The sequence below is a fragment of the Lathyrus oleraceus genome, chromosome 7 (genome assembly GCF_024323335.1).
Source record: "Lathyrus oleraceus cultivar Zhongwan6 chromosome 7, CAAS_Psat_ZW6_1.0, whole genome shotgun sequence".
Classification (NCBI taxonomy): Eukaryota; Viridiplantae; Streptophyta; class Magnoliopsida; order Fabales; family Fabaceae; genus Lathyrus; species Lathyrus oleraceus.
The window spans coordinates 12,933,659-12,950,719 of NC_066585.1; the positions used below are offsets into that span (position 1 = coordinate 12,933,659).

General features: G+C 32.5%; 1 protein-coding gene across 1 annotated transcript; it reads right to left on the reverse strand.

Annotated features, from left to right (window-relative positions):
- Nucleotides 1-9,646: 9,646 nt before the first annotated feature.
- LOC127101720 (uncharacterized) lies at nucleotides 9,647-11,692 on the reverse strand. Its single transcript, XM_051039170.1, has 5 exons — nucleotides 11,618-11,692; nucleotides 10,773-10,941; nucleotides 10,576-10,622; nucleotides 10,335-10,484; nucleotides 9,647-10,036 (listed from the first exon to the last, which is right to left on the reverse strand). Exons 1-5 carry the CDS (start codon nucleotides 11,690-11,692, stop codon nucleotides 9,647-9,649), a joined length of 831 nt encoding a protein of 276 aa, XP_050895127.1.
- Nucleotides 11,693-17,061: the final 5,369 nt, after the last annotated feature.

Below are 17,061 nucleotides of genomic sequence, written 5' to 3' on the forward strand. Positions count from 1 at the left end.
CATCCGAACCAAAACACACTCAAAAGGGCAAACGTGGAGCCCGACAACCACTTGATGGAATTACGTCGGCATCCGAACCAAAACACGCACAAAACGGCAAACGTGGAGCCCGACAGCCAATCACTGGACTTACGTCGGCATCCGAGCCAAACACACAATCAGATAACAAGTAAACACACGCAAAAAAGAAAAAGGTTGCCCGGAGTGGTCTCGCACGACCACCTGCCTACATACCTCGTCTGGAACAAGGATCAGGGCGATGTAGTTCCCCTGAAAGGGACTGAATTACTAGCCAGAAACCAGGGGAAGACACACTACCAGGGAGCTGGACTCGAGCCTAGTGTTGTCATGCATCGTTACCCTAAGTTCAGTTTTCTATCCTACTTGCATAAGCAAACTACTCCTATCCAGGAAAGAAGCAAGCATACAAGCATACAAAATAATTCAAGCATACATCAAATGAGAACAAGCATCTCAAACAGATATCCACATAGCACGCACTATAACCAAACAAGTGGGCTCACACAATAGGTTTGACTGCCTCAGCAAGTCATCTGTACGGGCTGTGTTTGCTCTTAACCTTGCCATTACGAGGCTAAGGTGAAGCAGATGAAAGGTGAAGTGAGGATCAGACCTCACAGCTCTTATCCCTGACCAGGGAGAGCTTCAGACAAGGGAGCGTGGGTCCAGAATGGAGGGACCCTTCTACGCTCAATGACTCTGACTCGATTGTGCGACAGCACAGATCTTGGGTTTGTGTCCCAATGCATCAACACACAGCCGTGTGAGCAGAGGGACGACTCACAGAATAGTGGGGGATAGATTGCATATCCCTTGGCTTCCACCAATTGCCTTGATTAAGGACTTTACCTGCTTAGGCACAATATTAAACAATCACAAACATTGCCTCTTAAGGAGGACTTCAGACAGTTTGCCCGGTCAAATAACAGACCGGGTCTCCAGACTACATGAAGTTAGGAAGTTATACCTCAATGCAAGTTGCTTAAGCAAAGCAAAGCAAAAGTTCACAAGGAACTGAGCAACTAAAAGTACCTGGAAACAGTCAAACACAGTTAGTACTCAGACAGACAAAAATAAACAGCAAGTATTAATCAGTCAGACTATACAAACTAATGCACAACAAAGGCAAGCTATGAGCTCAAGCCCAAACTTCACAACCTACAAAACAAAGTTATGTTAGTGTACAAACATCAAACAAAATCAATTAATTGACTTGGATCATTCTCCATAAGCATTGCACCTTTTCATCCTGAAAACTCAATCAAATGTTAGAAACTAGACCACTAGGCCAAGCCTAGGGTCCAAAGGCAAGAAAAATTCCTAAACAGCAAGGGATATCCAACCAAAGTCAAATTAATGTCAAACAAAAGCCAACACAATTAGTCCCATGTCCATATCATTCATCATGTTCCTTTTATGCACAAAACAAATCAAACTAGTTCAAATGGAACACCAAATATCCAAACAGAACTATTGCATTCAAATCCATATCAAAACAATTCCAAAAATCCTCGAATAATTTACACCTAAACAGGACATAATCAAGGTCCAGAATGTCAAATTTTAGCTTAATTGGACAAAGGAAACCATGTCAATGAAAATCAACAAAAACAGACACAATTATATGAGCCAAATCACAACATCAACACATGCATTCACTTCAAAAATTCATAAGTCAATGAAAACAATAAAGAAATGACTGGGACCAAAAGCATCATGTTCTATCATGTATCTATAACCAGCAATACCAAATTTCATGATTATCCAATACCATATGAGCATTTCACATCCAAATTACAAACATGTACCACATGGACTTGCATATTTGACCAACAGAGATGAAAAATAGCAATCAAATTGAAAATGCCACATAAAATTCCACAAAAATTCACATAGCTTCTTAACATGTTAATGAACATCCATGCAAAATTTCATATCAATTCAACAAGCCTAGGTCATTCAAATAAATCCAGCAAGTTGACATAATGAGGTGTGACACAAATTGTCACACCTAGGTTCCAAAATTCATAACTCAAACACCAGGAATCCAAAATTCATGAAATTTACATGTAAATAAACATTAGCCAGTCTACAATTACCACAAAAATTTTCAAACATTTCTTTGTAAGCATGAGGATTTCACAATCAAAATGGCCAAAGGTATCAAAATTGCACACATGTTAATCAACCCTAGGTCAAACCTAATTTCTACCAAGCACAACTTCAATCAATAGGTCAACAAAATTCTACAGGGAATTAGGAAGTCAACAAAAAAATCCACATATTTTTCTGATTTTTGATTAATTTTTTATGAATTTTTTAAGATGATTGTGAATTTTTAATGATTTTTAGAATTAATATAATTTAAATGAATTAACCAATGGCATAGTTGTAAATAACAAAACGCGGGGGCGGTAAACACTGAGTTCAAATATTCAAATGGAATTTCAGATCAAACACCATTTCATCATCGTTTTCATTCCAGATTTTCCAGAAAAAGCAAGAACACGAAGAACATGAAATCTCCACCAAAACTCACAAACGAATAGTCGTTGGAACCGTCTCAACATGAGGAATCCAAATATCAACCTAATTTTGTCCAATTCTTCCTATGTTTTCTAAATCGATGGAGTTAGGGTTTGGTATTGTATCTTCAAATCAAGATTTCTCAGCCTACAGTTCATCATTTCTAAAACTAAAAGCATCACGATGCTCTACATGAAGAGTTCTACCAAACGCATATAAGCAATCAAAGAACCATGACATTCGAAAAAATCAAATACCTGGAATGCAGCGATGAAATTGGTGTTTTTCGTGCGTGTTTTCCACAAACAGATGTAGTAGTGTGATAAGGAAAGTGATTGATGCGCTCAGGTTCGAACAAATCAGCTCCTAATGCTCCAAATCGCAATTTGCCATGAATGATGCTTGTATGTGCAGTCACGATTCAAAGCTCCTTTCCTTCCAATCTTCAAAAACAGATGGAGATGATGATGAATCAAGACCAATGCTAAAAGAGTTTCGCAAATTGAGCAAGAATGGAGGAAGTTTGATGAATTTGAGTGTGAAGTGTTCTTGAGAGGTTCTTGGAGAACTTGAGAGAATGTGATGAATTTGGATCTGATTTTGGGGAATTGTGAATTCTGTTATGATTTAGTTGTGATTAGGAATATATACTCTAGCTTAAACCATGATTAACCATGCTAATTAATCAATTGGAATGTGTTAGTGAAATGTGTTAATTTCAAGCAAGGGCAAAATTGTATTTCCACATGCCAGCTCATTGCCACCTCATGGACAGCTCACACACTCTCAAAATGACATGTGTGAGCTGTTGCAACTTGGTTCATGTTGATTGGATGCATATTTTGGAAATTCACTATGTGATGGCACTTTGTCCATTTTTGCAAGTTCATTCCAAAAGCCATTTTCCAAACCATGAAGCTTTAACATGTTATGATGATTCCAACAACTTTCAAATACCATTTGTGAAGTGTTTGCAAAAATCCCCACTCAAAAATTCCAATTATTTCACAAGCTGGACAATTTTGCCCCTGGTTCATTTAACTGTCCAGTTGAAATTTGACTTTTTGCATTGACCACTTTTGAAGAAATCCAATTATGCACCATGAAAGTACATGTCAAATGGAGTTTGTGCATATAAAGAACTTCCAATTTGGATGCTCCATGTGGAAATTATGCCCTCCTGATTATGGGTCATTTTTGAAATTCACTGAGCCATAATTTTCCAACCATACATGGGATTTTCAAGTTCTTGGACTTTTTGGAAAGGTGAGAACAAGATCTACAACTTTCATGTTGAACAATTTTTCATTTGAAGCTTCCTTGGACACGTGGTCTTGAGGTCAAAAACTTTCCATTTTTGGAAACTTCCATTACAAGTCACTTTCTATTTTTGGCAGTTTTTGTTCTGACCTGATTTTCCTTATTCTTAAGCTTTGACATGTCAAATAACACTTGTTCCAACATGAATGAAGTGTATCCAACTCATTTCCACCTCCAAATCATCAGATCATGTACAGTTGACCACAGTTGACTTTTTCATCTGATAGATGAATCTGGCAATGCATAGATCAAATTAAGCTCCAATCTCCAACTGAAATGGCTCAAGGGTGAAACCCCAGCCTCAATAAGCACAAAATAATCATATAATGAACCCCATAACCATCACAAACCCCCTCTCCTGACCATGCCCTGATTGGCCCAATGCAACTGATTAGGGTTGACCAGTGGTCAAAACCCTAATCTCAAGGAATCTGCTTCAACACTTGATGAAATCAAACCATGATGATGATGATGTATCATTTCAAACAAGATGAATACCAATATCCTTTGAGAACCATGAAACCCTAATTTGGACCCCCACATCCTCAGATGATCAATGACCAGTCCAATGAAACCTTAGCTTGCACTTTGACTTCCTCATCTTCTGATCAAGACTTAGGAGTATGACTTGCACAATGTAACCACATGATATGCAATATGCAATGCCTAATGACCTAAAAATGATATGTAATATGTTATGCTAGTCCCAAGAGAGGAGGGCAAATTTTGAGGTGTTACACAAAGGCATGGCATACTTGCAAACTAGGTCAAACCAACTTGTACCCCTTTGTACCAACTTGATGTTTTCTTGCATTTAAAGCCACCATGATGATAGAACAAGCATCCCTTGATGAAAACTTGATTAGGGCTTGAGTGATATTGAGAATAACTTGAAGATTAAGTGATGTGGCATGAAAATAAACACTTGAACCACCTTTGAATCAAACTTGCATTTCCCTTGATCAAATCGCCTTTGTCTTGCCTTGATTTGGAGCATGATCACCTATATGAGTAACAAAAAAAACCAAGTACCATATCTTATTGAAATTAGGGTTATTTGTTTAAGAAAAATCAAGATGAAACCTTATGTTAATATAAAAACTACAAAGTGGCCATGCTTGTGATCCAATGATCAAATGCAACGGCCATGCATGATATGATTTGATGTATGTAAATGAATTATGCAAAAGGAAAAAGGGAGGGTAAATTTTGGGGTATAATCGAGTTTTTTAATATTAATGTGCCTGACAAGATCTCTCAATCTTGCTCCTACATATCTTCATGTGTTATGAAGAACTCAAGGCATATGTAGTTCTACTAAAAGAGAACTACTAGATTGATTTCTTTTAAGTGAGTGATGCTTAGATCGACCAAATGGAAGATGAGATTGATGGTTTAATCCAGAAGCCTGGTAAGGAGAAAATCCAAGGACCTTTGGACCATTGAGGATCTTGTACCATAAAGAAAACATCGAACAAATGATAGATGAGATGTCATTATTTTCCTGCAAGAATGCTGAGACAACGTCATGGAATTACAATCTGACTCACGCAAGTGGAAGCAAAGAAAATCTAGGAGATAAATCTGAAATGGTTGCATCCGGTGGAGAGGCTAAAGGATAATACTTTAGGGATTATCATAATGATCTTGATGAGCATGATGAAATCAACCTTTGGGTAGGAAAAAGGACGACCAAGAAATGAATCAGACATAAGAAGTTACCCCTAAAGCCAGTGGGTTACACAGGAAGTCATCTTCAACGCTAAGGATCATTAGCCTATTTTTATCATTTGCATTTATAATTTCAGTGTCTATTAAATACTACTTGTTATTAAACATTATTGTTTTTAATTGTAATATTAATGAAATGAGCATGCATATTTTAAATTAATCCTTTCGTATTCACTCATTTTTTCTTTTTTTTACCGCACAAAAACGATAAAAGAAATATCAATACTTCTCCCATTCACTTATCTTTATCAAGCTTTTTTTAAGCAAAGATCTGAGGGAGAATGATGAAAAACGAAATAGCCAAAATTGGTACAGTATGCTTTTGAGTAAAACTTTGTTGATGATGTAAGGAATTCTTCCAAATCTCCAAACACGGAAGAAATAAGGAGTTAATCCCTAGTCAATCACTTTGAGTCTACAAGTTGGTGTTTCTTTCAGAATTAAAAACCCTTAATTTTAACCATGGGAAGGGTAGTTTTGTTTAGTTAATTTGACTATGCATTCAAATTGTAAGAGAATCGGTTCATTTATACACATTCCCTTAAGATGTTCAACCACATTTTCTTTGTCGCACATATCATGAAGTGTCGAAGAAGTCTTGAAAAGCCTAAAGGTTTATAGTGGTTTTTCCTCACCAACCATTAACAAGGTAGTTACAACCTTTCAACAAAAAAAAAAGAAAAGAAATAAAAGCTTGCTAAGTTGAACACCAGAAAAGGTGACTTAGGAAAAAAAACAGGGCGTCCCGGTGGACTGAAATCTTCAAAAAAAGGGTCCAGGAAAAAAATAGGGATAAAAAAATCAATCAAAAGAGATTTCTTGAATCCTCAACGAAAACAAAGAAAAACAAGATCAGGTGATCACCATATCAAGAATCAAAGGGTCACCAATATTCTTGACAAAAATAAAAATAAGGCGATTTCCATTTCAAGAAAATCTCATTAGATCTTGAATTTTCATTTTTACCTTACACCTTCAAACTCTCTTGGAAGTTGAATGTGTGTGTGTCGAATTAACGGAACGTGAGACTAGAGATCATCAAGAAGAATTGGTGGGGTAAAATTAAATTTTGAGTCTTATAACATTTGTTCAAAAACCATGAACCAGTTTACATTACAACCCTCAAAAGATATAATAGAAGCAGGGTTTATTTTAAGGGCATACTACAATAAGGTTGCATGAAACAGAGTCCTAGAGATTTTCTAATCATCTGTATTGATATCATATTCTCACATCATCTTTCGCACTTTGAATAAGTTGAATCAACATTACGTTTGGACCAGTGGTCCACTCGTTGTACATTACCTCGTCATTTTAGTAATGCTTTTTTCAAAACCTACATAAGTATCGCATTAAATTACCATTTTTGAATGAAACATTTTAACTACAAGTAGGTACTTGGCATCAAGGTAATTCCAATAAAGAGAAATCAAGGAGGAACTTGGTCATTTGTCAATGTTGGCCTGAATCTGGACTACTTCATGCATAAATACAAAGTAGTTAAGGTGGTGTCCATCTGGTTAAAATTTGGTCGCCCTATAATCATGTTTTAAGAAGAGGGGTGTCAATAACCATGTACCTAACCTTTATTTCTTGGATTGGTCCTGCCTTTCAAAAGTGGTCTTCAATGTGATGTATCCCTTTACTTGCACCTATTCCCTAGAGAATCCCACAAGTGAACCCTTAAAGGGTTTTAGATCATATGGTTTGAGACAAAGTCTTTCAAATACCTCCCAATACATAATGTCTACATAAATCCCTTGGTCTACGAGGACTCTTTTAATTTCCCATTTATCACATCTAATGGTAATGATTATGGGGTCATCCTTGTTAGGGTGGATGCCAACTGCATCTTTCTCTAAGAAGGTGATTGTGGATTCTAAAGCTCAAGACTCACATTTTCCTTTGACATTGGGGAGGTCTTCTATATTCAGGATTTGGCGAGCGTACCTTCTACGGGAGGAACTATTCTCCCCACCGTCAGCAAATCCCCCTATTATGTTATTGAGTATGTGGTGCACTGTTTTACTAACCTCGTTTTGGGGTGGATATTTTTCTTTGTTGGGATTGGGGCTTCCTATATAATCTCTCCCTCACGATTTGGACTTGCCTGACCCATAGGAAGAGACTCCTTTTACATATTTCTTGAGGTTTCAGTCTTTGGATTAGTCTTTCAATATCTTTCTTAAGCTGGTATCAATTCTTAGTGTGGTGTCCCTTGATTATATGTAACTTGCCCCATCTTTTAGGTTCAAGACCAATTACATCCGCCTTTGAGTGGGTGACATATGGATATTATGCAGGTGAAAAACCTCTCACCAAATCTTTTCACAGTGGGTGTTCAGGAGCGTGAAGTTTTCGATCGCCGTGTCTACTCTCTTGAATGCAGTCTTATATTTTATAGGAGAGGTATAATTACTCTTCCTCTGGTGATTTGAACCTACAACGCTAGGAACACGCTCTTTGACATTACATGTGTTATTTTTTGTCTTGCTCTCATTGCCCTTTATATAACATTATGCTCTGGTGACCATTTCTACCAACAAAAGTATGGCTTCTGAGAGAGAGACTCGTTGAAGTGTCATGCCTTTAGTCTATTATGGAATTCTCCCATAAACATATATAGGTTTGGTAGGATGGCCCTGATGGTGGCCTCGTTAAATCGGGCAAGGTAGTCCCTCGACTACTTTGATAGACCGTGACATATGTTGAATGGGTTGGTGGTGGATATTTTCCTGTGGTGGTTGGGGGAAAACTGGTGCAAAAGCTTCCTTACAAACTCCTGATAGTTAGAAATAGAGGCATGCGGTATACATATGTACCATCACAGGGAAGCATCCTTGAAAGTGCCAAATAATAGCTTGCACTTTATAGAGTTAGACGGTCTTACTATGGTCATCTGTGTGTTGATGGAGGTGACGTGTTCGTTGGGATTACTACGTCCATCAAACTTAGCTAAAAAAGGAGGTTTGAATCCCTCATGGATTGATGCCTCCCATATCACGTTTGAGAGTAGCTAGGGCTCCAATACTTATATCTCCTCTAGGGGATTGGATTACTATTGATGCTACATAATGTTATGGACATCATCCTCTAATGTCTAGTTATGGCAGTTTAATTGGTCCATGTAAGCACACATCTCCCCCATGGCATATGAATCACCATTACCGCTAGTACCTTCTGGTGTAAAGGATGAAGCTTTCTTGTTAACCATGGTCGAAAGTGGCTAGGCGTGGAAGTGAAGGGTAATAGTGAGTAAGGTGATGGTGGTGAAGAAGATGTGGCTCAGGTTCGTTTTACCGAGGTCTCATAGTGGGCGCCACTGTACCTGGCAAAAATTATAGGTGTGCATGTCACACATATAATTGGCAGAGATGCTCAGAGACATTAGTAGGTATATCACATTCTATGATGGTTAGGGCTTTTTGACGGCAGCGATAAGTCATATATTGTGGTGTTTATGGTGGTTTAAAGGACCTGCTCATGTGAGGTGAGAGGCTATGTACGTGAATGCGGTGCTTTAGGTATAAACATTTGTATGGTTTAATCTGTATGATTTAAGATCTTTCCACCCTCACCGGGGGGAAAAGTATTTATAAAGGCTATTTTAGGTCTAGGGTTTTAGAAACCATTATGGGTGACAACCTCTGCCATATGACTATGGGAGTTGTTAAACACCTATCCTATAGGGGATTGTGGTGAACTCCCTACCATATGACCAACAACATTATACACATCATTAGAGCCTAGGGCGAGCCCCTCTTCTCTGTGAGGATATCGCCTAGGCGACAACAATCTTAAGCGAGGACACATGGACCCCCCTTATTTAGAACCTTCACAAATATAACACTACAACTATCATGTCTTAATGTAAGTAGTTAAGAGTTGGTTATACGGGATCTATAAACTACATAATTCCTTATGATTATATATTTTAGAGATCGTACACTCTATAAATACACAATGTATTGATCATCATTTAGTAATAAAGAAAAGTGTTATTTATTCATATTTCAAAAAAAAATTATTAATAAAGTTGACAACACAATCATATATCACAATTTCGTCCACCTGGACCTCCATAAAGAAAAGCTTGCCTATACTGATTTCCTTCATAACCACAGTACCACAAGTCATAACAGCCTGAGTTGGTATCGGTATACCGCTTCATATCTTTGGGTTTTATGTCAATTTCATTATATTCTAAATCAATAGTCTTCAGTAATTCCATGAAACCCGAGTTTATGAATTTTTCTCTCGGCAATCTCCCACTACCCATGGGAGGACTGTCCTTATTAGGTGGGGCATAGGTTTGACCTCCAACTCTTATTAAAGAGGCCCCTTTGCTTAAGTGAGTGAATAATTCTTTTGGCCAATATCCAACATATATTGATTTCGTAGTTTGAATAATTAACCACCAATGACCTGTAGTTCGATCCTGGATATATTTCAGCAAATAACATATAATTAGATATATTACTAGGAGATTATATTAACCGATCTTAGAAAAATTAATTCAAAAACATTAATTGTAAATATTTTAAGTCGTTTATTTAATCTAGATTTTTTTAGTCAATTTAATTATCAATATTCTTATGTATAATGTTAGAAATTTAAAAATATTTAGATACTCTACACCTTAAAAAAATACTATTTAAAATACATTAATTTTTGTTATAGTTATTTGTACAAACATATTATAATATATTTAAATATATTCAAAATCAAATTTTTACCTGTTTGATTTTGGTATAACCAATATATTTTGTTTTTGATCCAATTGAACTAACAGGATGCGAAACTGAACCAATAGCATATTCTTTGTCATGGTTGACTTGCACAAAACCCGGACAAACAATATTGTAACATCCAGTTTTTTTTTGTAACTATCAGCCTGAATGTTTATATCAAAGTAAGCTTGAAAATAATCGAATTATATATTTTTAACTATTTGATGTATTAAATCTACATTCTTACGGTCCAATGACCAGTTAATCGCAGTTGCCTGTCTCCATATAAACTACGTAATAAAGAATGGATGTGAATAGTATATTATAAATGAGAGTTTTTTAGGATAACATATACATGAAACCATCAATATATGAAACACACACTTTCTCTCTAATAGAATGTAATATTTTGATATTAAGAGAACGCTTAAAATTAATGAAAATAACTTACTCCAAATCCGACTTTTATGCTATTAAGTTCCATTGGGGGTCCACTTTCTAGCCATATTGAAGATATGCTGAATTGGTTTGCTTGAAGCGGCAGATTATATGCGCCTATGCCGGCTGATGCTCCGTGAAATATCATGTTTCGAGTTGTATCTAGAGTAACCGTCTTGAGAATATAAAAACATATATTATTATTATTATTATTATTATTATTATTATTATTATTATTATTATTATTATTATTATTATTATTATTATTATTATTATTATTATTATTATTATTATTATTATTATTATTATTATTATTATTATTATTATTATTATTATTATTATTATTATTATTATTATTATTATTATTATTATTATTATTATTATTATTATTATTATTACTTTATTTGGTATTATCTCATAATAAGTATAGAAAAATAGTCATGTTTATTTAAAATTTTATTATATTTAAAATAATATATAATACTAAAGAATTTATATATAAAAATTTATAATAGTTAAATTTTAATAATTATAAGAGCATTAATATTAATATCAATAAAGCTCTTTCCCATTGGACTTAGGTAGCATTTCAAATTTATATAATATTAAATTATATATTTAACTAATATCTATTATATTAAATTAGGAATATTAAATTTCATGTAAAATATATTTTATTAAAAATAATCACTTACATGATAATCAGGAAAACTTTTTGAATACCGCTGAAAATTATCCGTTTTTAACCTTGAAGATGAGTTAGTAATATTTTGTTGTATTTTTCTTCAGTTGTAAATAGGCACTTTTCCCACCGGAACATCCCTCCACAATTTTACTATAAGATGATTTACTTTGCATGATGTTATTCGCAAAGGTTGGATAAAGCTACATAAGTTGCAATAACGAGAAAATACAACAAAGTTCATTAAACAACGCAATATAATTGAAGGTGAAATAATTTACAAACTAAGAATCAGAAAGATTATTATATCCAATTATTTTTCACATCACAATTAAGTAAGATAGTTATTCTTATAAGCTGTCTAACTTTTATACCTGGATTTTGTGATTTTTTAATAGTGGATTTTGTAGAGAAGGTTGCTTGTAGATATCAACACAGTCAAAATCATTGTGCAGTTGATGTTGAATTTTCTGAACCAAAATTACAATCGATTAAATCACGAGTATAAGAAATTAAAAAGGGATAAGAGATCACATACTATGAGGCTATCAGCTCGAGTAAAATGATTTTCCCCATTCAGTAAAGTGTTGTTTTTGGCATCAATTTTGCAACTTGTGATGCACAAACTAAGAACTAGAAAGACTATTAGATTCATTGAATTTTCGAAGCTACTTTGAAGAATTTGTAATTCATGTACAAATGTATATATATACTACAAAGTTAAAGATATTAGAATATAATATTTTTAAAAGATCAATTTTAAAAAAGTGAACATTTAATTGAGTATTAGTATGTTTAACCAATCTAATACTATAATTTAATGTCATATTACTTTTAAAAGTTTGGAGAATACAAATAATATTCTTTTAAAAATTTTATTATTTTTTTATAATCAGTTTATTGAATACACATAAATAAAGAAAATATGTTATGTTCAGTTCATTAAATACACATAATATTCTTTTAAAAAGTTCATTATTTATGTTTTTAATGCATTGAATACACATATTTAGAAAAAAAACATGTCTTTTTAATCTATTTAATAATGCTCAACTTACCATTTTAATTTCTTAACGAGTGTCCCGGGAGCACCCGTTAGCATTTTCCAATTTATAAATCAAATTTATTTGACTAGAATCAGGATTGACACTTTATACCGACAATAAAATTCTATATATATATATATATATATATATATATATATATATATATATATATATATATATATATATATATATATATATATCCATTAAATCAAGTTTATTTTTGAATAGAATCAGTGATTATCCATTAAAATAAGTGGGTATAGACATGGGTAAGAGTTTCTTATTACACATTCCGCCCCATACCCGCACAATATATATATTTATATATTTTTATTTTTATTATTATGTATACAAGTTAATTTATCAATTTTATTAAATTCATCACTATTAAACTTGTATGCATTTTTTATTTAAATATTTATTTATTTCTTAACTCAAAAAATAATATTCTTGGATTTTTTTAATATTATTAAAAATTTAAAATAACATGCTAAATTATAATTGATTAATTATTTTTATTAGAAACAAGGGTAAACGGGTATGGGCACGAGTACATAGGTACACATAGTATACGAATACGAGTATAAATATTGGTGTCCACGCGGGTATGAGATCGGGTACAGAGTGTTTTTCAAACAACGGGTATGATAACCTATTCATACCCTACCCATTGCCACCGATGGGAACTGATATCTTTCGTGAGAAATGAGAATTGTGATTATCAACCGGCATATTCAATAAACGTTTAAGATGTAAAAATTCTATATAAATATCATCTTATTCAATCTTTTTCTATTAAATTTATTATTTAAAAATTCTATGGGTCATGTTAACTGGTGTTCCGGGGCACTGGTTAAGAATTCCAAATAAAGACAATATTATGTTTAGTTCATTGAATACATACAATATTCTTTAAAAAAAGTTAATTATTTCTATTTTCAGTGCATTAAATACACATATATTTAGAAAAAATATGAATTTTTAATCTCTTAAATAATGTTTAACTTATCATGTTAATATCTTAAACAGTATCCGGGGCACTCGTTAGCATTTTCCAAATTTTATAAAAAGTGATTCTTACCCAAACAAAAGTTACGGAGATTATTAAATTATTATTTAAATATTTAGTATAAACATACTAATATTTAGTTAGGATATTATCATAAAATATACTTCAAATATATTTTCTATTTTTATTTAAAATAAAAATTATATAAAATATAAACACTTTTAAAAACTAAAAGAAAATTTTCATAAAAAAAATTCTAAATATAGTATTAGTTTTAAAATAATAAAAAACATAAATTGTTTACTAGTATTAAAATTATTTTATATAAAATTATGTCATATAGTTTTTTAAATAATAATCAATCTTAGAAAATTAATTTAATTAAAAATATATATTTTAATATTGTATATCATATTTTTTCATAATTTATTTTGACAAATAAATTGTTCTATACCTACTTTCAAAACTAAAAAAAAACTCTTAATATTTTAATAATAATTTATTGTAATAATTAAATTGTTGTTAAAATATTGAGAGTATCGTTTCATTTTACTAGTAAATCTAGAACAATTTATTTATCAAAATATATTGTGAAAAAAATATGATTCTATAAAATATGAGATACAATGTTAAAATTCTTTATTAAATTAAATTAAAATTTAAAGAGTGATGTTTTTTTCTAAAATTATATGAAGTATTTTATATAAAAATAATTTTAATACTAGGAAGATAGTAAACGTTATATGGTTTTGGTTGTTTTTAAATTAATATTATTTTTCAGAAGTTTTGTTTTGAATTTTTTTTTTGTTTTGAAAAATATTTATAGTTTGGATAATATTAATTTTAAAAAGAAAATAGAAAATATATCCGTATTATAGGGAGTGTATTCAACCAGAAGTGATATCATTCGTGAGAATCGAGAACTATCATTATTAACCCATTAGATTTAATAACCATTTTAGATTTAAAAATTCTATATAAAGAACACCTTACTCAATCTTTTTTCTATTACACTTATTATTTAAAAATTCTATAAAAAGAAATTCTTACCAAACTAATTTTATTGTGATTATTAAAATATTTATTATAAACATACTTAATTTTAGGTAGGATATTTTCATGAAATATACTTCAAATGTATTTTCTAACTTTAAAAATAAAAATTTCATAAAATATAAATATTTTTCAAAACTAAAATAAGAATTTTAAAATAAAACTTCTAAAAAATAATATTAGTTTTAAAATAATCAAAAACATAAATTGTTTACTAGTATTAAAAGTATATCGGGTTTTTTTAAAAAATAACCAAGTTTTTCAAAAAAAATACGAAAATAACCAAGTTTGTTTGATAGAGAATGCACCGGGGAATTGGCGCACCCACATACCTTTTAAGAGGAGGCGCCAGATGCATTGGCGCACACGTATTGGGCCTCATGAAGAGGCGCCAATGCATCTGGCACCTGAGTGTTACATGTGAAAAAAAAACTTAATTTTGCAACCAACAAGAATCAAACACACAACCTTCTAATCAAGAGTCAAACATGTTACCATTGCACAACAAACCCTTCATATTAATTTGTTTCATCATATATTTAGTATACCGTGTATAATTACAGTAGATTAATAAATTACTAAAACTTAGTTGAAATTTTTTTCACTTAGTTTTAAAATAATGTATAATTACAGATTAATTTGTTTCATCTCTATATATTTGTCTAAATTATTTTCACTTAGAACTTTTATACCTATTTTAAAATTTTAAATTAACTAAATATATATTTAATTTTATTTTATCATTGTTTTAAAATATATAAGTTAAGAATATTATTTAATATTTGCATTTTAATTTCTTAAGAGTATAATCGCAATTTTAATATTTAAATAATCAGTGTAAGAGAAAAAGATTGAGTATGGTTTTCTCACGATTGACATTAGCGCGCGCTCTCTCTCAATATATATATATATATATATATATATATATATATATATATATATATATATATATATATATATATATATATATATATATATATATATATATATATATATATATATAACATACTATGAATTGAGGTATGAGCGAAAATTCCCCCAACCCCTAGGCAGACTGATAACGAGAAATTGTATGGTATTTTTAGGCTTATTTTACATGTTATATGTCTATGTTTTTATGCAATTTATCGACTTTTACTTCCGTTTTATTTGTTTTGCACTTATTAGCCGATTTCATTGGAGTTTTGGAAGCCTCGCGAAAAAGAAGTGAAAAAGGAGCCAAAATGGAGCAAAAGAATTAGTTTTAACCAATCTGAGCAAATGGCATTCGTCACCTACTAGATGGCGTTCACCATCTCCATTGCCTTCCACGTCATTTAATGAGCAAGACAATGGCGTTCGCCATTGCCCTAATGGCGTTTGCCATCTTCATGCAGAAACAGAACTGCACTAATGGGGCAGTTTCTTAGCAGTTTTTCAACCACTTCTCCCTCCACTAAATCAGCACGTCCAAGACAGTTACCAAGCCTATGAACTCTATATATAGAGCCATTTTTGGAGTGTTGGACATCCAATTGAACCCGCACGGAAGCTCTGCCAAAATTTCGTCTTAGTTCTAGGCAGAAACTTACCTGTAAAAGTGGCAATAACTCACATAGAGGGATTGTCACACCTTTTTATTTCTACCTAAGCCCTTAGGAACACGAAATCCATATTTCAGACTCGTTTTTATCATAACTTTTAAACCGTTAGAAACCAGTATTTGCATTCCCGTTTATAGCCTTATAACCTTTAGCCTTAACTTTGCACTGCAACAATAGATAACATTGGCTTGACCATTAGTCTTTGTGGGTTCGATAATCTTTTAAAATTACACGATAGACTGTGCACTTGCACTCATCATCCGACAGACACGTCAGTCAGCGGTCATGTTTTTGGCGCCGTTGTCGGGAACTAATTTAGTCAATATTGTGATTCCATTGTTGCGCAGTATTAACTAAGGAAAAAAAAATATTTTTCTTTGTCGATTGTATGCCAGACACTCGTTCTTAGAGCAAGGACTTAGAGCAACCAATTGACGATATCGAGCGTTATATTAATTTAAGACGTTGAATCAACAGATTTCGTATTAAATACGATCTTCCAGACCCTATTCTCCCAATTTCAGAACCAGAACAAAATATGGCCGAAAGACCACAAAATTGTTTGTTCAAGTATTATATTGTTCCATCGCAAGCAGAACCACATAACAGCATCAATGCCCCTGCCATCAATCGAAACGATTTCAAGTTGAAACCTTCGTTGTTACCAGCCGTTCAACAAAACCAATTTTTAGGTAGTCCTACAGACGATCCTAACTTACATTTGTCAGTGTTTGTGCAGTACACAAACACAGTGAAAGCAAATGGTGTCAGTCAAGAAGCGATTAGACTACGTCTTTTCCATTTTTCCTTAAGAGATAGAGCTAGAGCTTGGCTCCAGTGTCTACCTTCAAACTCAGTAACCACATGGGACTAGTTGAATAATGTCTTCTTAGCCCGATATTTTCCACCAAGCAAAATAACT